General features: G+C 38.5%; 1 protein-coding gene across 1 annotated transcript in view; it reads left to right on the top strand.

The window, feature by feature from the left end:
• The window catches only part of spon1b (spondin 1b), a 28614-nt gene extending 22827 nt beyond the window's left edge, over positions 1–5787 (top strand). Inside the window, exons 11-16 of the mRNA XM_074676960.1 lie at positions 632–814; positions 1531–1701; positions 2405–2572; positions 2693–2851; positions 3440–3706; positions 3799–5787. Of these exons, the coding sequence (XP_074533061.1) occupies positions 632–814; positions 1531–1701; positions 2405–2572; positions 2693–2851; positions 3440–3706; positions 3799–3962 (1112 nt within the window). The 3' untranslated portion in view covers positions 3963–5787. The remainder of the gene's footprint in view (positions 1–631; positions 815–1530; positions 1702–2404; positions 2573–2692; positions 2852–3439; positions 3707–3798) is intronic.
• The last annotated feature ends 213 nt before the right edge of the window (positions 5788–6000 follow it).

Consider the following 6000-nt stretch of genomic DNA (forward strand, 5'->3'; position numbering starts at 1 on the left):
CATGGCTAGCTCGTCCATCTTATTGGAGATAAATCTTATGTTCCCAATAACGATGGATGGAAGGACAGGTCCATGTGGTCACTTCTTAGCGCACACCTGAGAACCAGCACGTGGTCCTCACCTCCTTCTCCTCACCTTGTGGAGAAACATCAGGCCTTGCACCAGTTAGCATTGACATGCTACAGGCTGCTAACAGCTGATTTCACATGTAAACAATGCAGCCATGGTTACATGTAGGATCTCCAGACAAACACAGGAGCCAAAAATAGTAAAAATATCAATGAAGACAAAACCAGTTTGGTGTCCATGACCAACAGATGAACCACACAAAGTAATGACCCACTCCAAATGCAAAAATGACAAAATGAGCAAATGAACAAAGAAGAGAGAGCTGCTGCAACAGGCAGCCACAATGAGGCAGCGCCTGGCAACATTTATAATATAATATAATATAGTGTAGTATAATATAATATAATATAATATAATATGATATGATATAATATAATGAAATATAATATAATATAATATAATACAGCAACGTCCCTATCGACTGTGCTTCCAAGTCAATTAATACCTGACTCTAAGATAAAATTAAAAATAGTTTTGTTGTTTCCTCTGATTTCTCTTTCAGATGACACCCCAGAGACGTGTATCTATTCAGCTTGGTCACCATGGTCGTCTTGTAGCAGTGCTACATGTGAGAAAGGACGCAGAATGAGGCAGAGGATGCTGAAGGCCCAGCTGGACCTCAGTGTGCCGTGTCCACACACTCAGGATTTTCAGCCCTGCATGGGACCAGGATGCAGTATGGAGGGTAAACACAATCACAGGGTGGTTATGAGCAGACGACTCATGTTATTCTTAGCTTAAACTTTATTAATGCAGCAGAACAGTATTTGTGTTCAGCTGGTACCTCATTACTTCACACAGCATGAGCTTAACATGCAGAAACTGAAGGGTGATATGATGGGGATAACTCCTCTTGGGGTCCACAGGTGGATACTGGGGAGGTGGGGTTGAAAGTTGCATGCAGCAGCTAAGCAGGGCAGCAGTGTCACTAGCAAGGCAGTGACAGAGACAGGAAGTCTTGTATCTTAAATAGATCACCTTATTGAGAGGGTGCTTTGTCAGCTGATGGAGGGGATAGTCTGATAGGATGAATCAGTGCAGCTCTAGATGCCTGCTTGAACAATCTTGCAGGCAGTTTTTTTTTTTTCACCTTTAAAGTCCTTTTTATTTCTGTCCTCTTTGAGCAGCTGCTTTTCTGAAGCAAGGTGAGATGACCAAAAACAAAAACCCAACTCTTTGTTTGGATTTGTTGGCAGAACAATCATCCTAGTGTTAGATCCAACCTTGGATTTTTGCAGTTACTTGATCAGAACTACCTTAGGTTTTTAACGTAATGAAATAAACTTAAGTAATAGCAGAATAGGGAATCCCACCACAGCATTTAAACCCGAAATGTTGGCAAACAAACTTGTCTTGGAGGGAATTTTCTTTTATTTGTAATTTTTCCTTCTTGTTTGACAGAAACTTCGACGTGTATGTTGTCTGAGTGGATCAGCTGGTCGGCCTGCAGCGTGTCGTGTGGGATGGGGATGAGGTCCAGAGAGCGGTATGTCAAACAGTATCCTGAGGATGGCTCACTGTGCCAGCTCAACACTGAAGAGACGGAGAAGTGTGTGGTCAACGACGAATGCTGTGAGTTCATCTTATGCTTTCTTATGCTTTTAGAGAGAGCCATCATTGAACAGAAACATTTTTAAATTTTACACTGGAATGTTTGCATGAAAAAGCAAAACACAGTAACACATTTTTTTGCCACATGTAAATAAAATTATTTAACAATATTTTTTTCTGACTTTACTTTAAACAAAGTATAGCACAAAGTGTTTGCATGAACAGAAAATCAATAACATTCAGCACCTTGATCCCCCAAATAATGGAGGGAAAATTTGTAGGGACAGACCAAAGTTTTTAGATAATCACCTGTTTATTGTCAAAGACAAATGCATAAAACACTGCTTTATTAAATTGACAAAGTAGATTCTATACATAAACACGACCATATGGCTGTAAAAATACACAAAAGGATGAGCATATGCATTAAAATAAAACAAAAAAAATCCAAAAACAGATCAGGTGTAGATAAAAAAAAAACAGTTGAACAATAACCACATTTTTAAGATTCACAGATTTCACATTGTACAGTTAATGTTCATAGACCAGCTTCAGTTTTTGACATCTTTTTCTTATATGCTTCCATAGTTTTAAACCGCTGACTGACCAAATATTGTTCGGCATTTATAAAATTACTATTATTAGTCAGAGTCAGAGTTAAGGTTCAAACTTGATGCAGTCAGTTATAAACTGGCACTCATTGTCATATTTGTCTTTTCCACAGCACCCAGCAGCTGCGTGGTGACTGAGTGGGGTGAGTGGGAGCCCTGCAGCGTCACCTGTGGGCTGGGTATGAGGAGACGTGAGCGTATGGTGAAGATGCCTCCTATAGACGGATCAATGTGTAAAACTGAAGTTTCTGAAGTGGAAAAATGCATGATGCCAGAATGCCGTAAGCTTCAAACATTGATTTTCTTTGATTCAGATGAAGTTTTGATAGTATTTCATTTCTGTACACAGTAAAGCTTTGGTATTTGATACTAGCCATTTTACTGTGTGCACATGTTCACAGATACCATCCCTTGCATGCTGTCGCCCTGGTCTGAATGGAGTGAGTGCAGTGTGACCTGTGGGATGGGCATGCGAACACGTCAGAGGATGTTAAAGTCTGATCCTGCAGAGTGCAGTGAGGAGCTGGAGCAGACGGAGAAGTGCATGCTGCCTGAGTGCCGTGAGTAGCTAGAAATTTGAAGATATTTAGAAAGTAGAAAAATGTTACTATTTACATATAAGAGGAGTTCAAGTTTTTAACATAAATTTCATAAATTTGTTTTTATTATGAACATTTTTCAATAGGATTGGAGTCTTTAAAGTTAAATGAATGACTCAGACTTTAAGAATACTACTCTTTTAATAGAGTTGCTTGTTGGTTCAAATTTTGATAAACATACTTACCATCAGATGAGATAATATTTCTATTCTTTTTATGTTGAATAAACTTCCTGTGATTGGTTTTTTATTGTCATTAACCACTCATCATCCACATATGTTACCTATTCTTTGGTCTTTTTGGTGCATTATAAATAATAAACTATTACATATTGTCAGCTTTGTCATGTCCCCTTGACTTATTAATGATTTAACCTGATATACTGAACTCAAACTAAAACCATTGCACCTTTCATTGTAACTGGTGAAAAAAAATGTACCAAAAAATATGATTTTTTCAAATCATTTTTTGAAAGATGAGATTTTTTCTCCTTTGTTTGGTTGTTTTTCTGACGTGTCAAATTTTTTCTCCATCTGTTTTTCCTCTCAGCTGTTGACTGCATGATGTCTGAATGGTCCGAGTGGTCCGAGTGCAACAAGTCCTGTGGGAAAGGACACACCATTCGGACCCGCATGATTAAACTGGAGCCCCAGTTTGGGGGCGCTGCTTGTCCTGAGACAATCCAAAGGAAGAGGTGTAAGATCAGAAAGTGCCGACCAAAAACAAGAAGGGACAGGGGAGGAGGAGAAGAAGGTGGGGGAAAGAGAAGGCGACGTGGTAAACAGGGAAAAGAAGCAGGAGCTGAGGAGCAGCACGGTTTGTTGGCAAAAACCTGTTTTAATGTCACTTTCCATAAAACTAATGTTTAAGACCAAAATTAAGATGCTGTGTGTTTTTCTTTCATAAAGGTTGTATTCTTCAGCCCTGGACCAGCTGGACGGACTGTACCAAACCATGTGGAGGGGGAATCCAGGAACGTTTCATGACGGTCAAGAAAAGAGGGAAAGGTGCTCAGATGGCGAGCTGTAAGGACCGGAAAGAGATCCGTGCCTGTAATGTTACCCCCTGCTAGTGAAAAGACGAGGAAAACTGGAGGGGAGAAAGTTGACCAGTGGACAAGTTCACAACTTTCTGTATCAAAGGAAGAGGAAGTGTCACACCTTAGGGAAAAAAACATGTGGGTAAGTAAAAAAGATGCAATGGAAGAGGAGAAATTAAGGCGGTGTAATGATGTTCTGTTTAGTGAAACTGTTTTTCCTTCTCTGTGATGAGAGAATAAGGGTGTAACTCATTCCTGCAAGAAAAATAAACAAAAACAATCCAAACGTAGAGAGATTTTAGTAGGGAAGCTAACCATACTAACTTTTCTATAACACATTTTTACACTTTTGTCTGTATTCTCAGAAGTTTGATTCCTGAAGTTTTGAAATAATGTGTGAAGATTTTTAGATTCTTACAAAACCTGCTCCTAGTTTCTCATGAATATCCACTGAGACCTGGATCTACTGCACATAACTGCTTTAAACTGTATGTGCTGACACCAAGATGCCTTTCCATCAGTATTTACGCCGTTCAAGCCTCTCTTTAAAATAAAGTCACTACAATAAAATAACTGGATCTAGCTTTAGCAGTTTCTTTTTTGTTATTCATGCTTGTATGTGCAGGTATCTTTGTGGAACGAGTGAAAGCTCAGATTTACAGATCAGATGTTTTTTTTATGGTGGTATAAATTGTGTACCTGCCTCTGTGTTTTGTATGTCACTGGCATGTTCTGAGATGTTTACATCCTGTGGAGGAAAAGTTGCAGGCAGTCATGGTCATCATCCTTGTTTTCTTGCCTTATTGGGCTGTAGCTCCCATGTTTAAAGCTTTGGGATGGACATCAAAGGGTAATGGGGCGCCAAGTGTGTGGAGACAGGAGGAGAAAAGAAACATTTTGTCGACAAATGGAAATCAGATGGTAGCAAAATTACACCAGTAGCTTGTTAAGAGATCCAAAAAATACACATATTTAAACTTAGCACCAAAGTTAAGGAAATTTGTGCTTGGTAGTTTGTTTCTTTATTTAAACAACACTTTTTTTCAATAGACCTTACAGTGTTGTAAAGCCTTTTTATTCACTTTCAATGGTGCCACATTTGTGTGGTGCTGTCTCCCGGCATCTACACAAAGTCATGAAACCAGAGTTTTCCAAAATCTTCACTTTGGCTGTAGTTTTCAGAAAACATTGCTTTTAACGACGTGAAACTGCAGTTTCCTGTGGATGACAGGCCTTATCATATAAACATATCTGACTCTTTTACAACAGGATAAGATTTAATCTTCCAAACACAAGTTCTTAAGTTGAGATGTAACTAGTCATAAGATAAAGAAAATATATCCTTAGAAAAAGTCTGAAAGGAAGCCAACATCTGTGTGGTAAATGATAAACAGATAGTAAAAGCCGTACAGTGAAAAGGTGAGACATACTCATAGGAAGAAGTAAAAAATAAAAGAGTGTCACTATTTTTTCCTTTGAGATGTAACTCATAAAATACTGATGGGTATGAACTAGCAGGTGTAAACCTTGTTGTTGTTACACTGATCTGCCTCTGTTGGCCTCTGAGAGCAGAATTAGAAAAGGCCTTTGACGTGTAAATGCATGTGCATGTTGGAGCAGAGCTGCAGAGTGTTGATCTAACAGGCTTTTTGGAAAGCTTTGCATGTCTCCACTCTTTAAAGTTGTCGACAGATAAACATAAAGGGACCTGTTAATGTGACCTTGGTAATAAAAAAGAAAGAAAAATATCACCAAAGTTTTATTTTTTAGATACATTTTCATGACTTTAATGCATTTACTTCTTTCCACAACGTAATTCCTGTTAGCTCTATGTTTCTTTATGACTGCCTTTACTTCTGTTTTCTAAGAAATCTCATTTTTCAATAAAAAAATATAAAAGTAAATGTTTTGACTCTGCTGGACATTTTTTTTCTCTCTCTGTGACTATCCAACACCAGACAACTCTTAGCACTGATTTACTCAAGTTGTCCCTGTGAAAGGTTCAGTGTTCAACAGCTTTAACTCATCTTATTATATTAACTGTATCTCACACTCCTCAGAAAAAGCCATC

The sequence above is a fragment of the Halichoeres trimaculatus genome, unplaced genomic scaffold, assembly GCF_033239565.1.
Source record: "Halichoeres trimaculatus isolate MK-OKI-2021-1 unplaced genomic scaffold, fHalTri1.1 fHalTri1_scaffold_10, whole genome shotgun sequence".
Taxonomy (NCBI): Eukaryota; Metazoa; Chordata; class Actinopteri; order Labriformes; family Labridae; genus Halichoeres; species Halichoeres trimaculatus.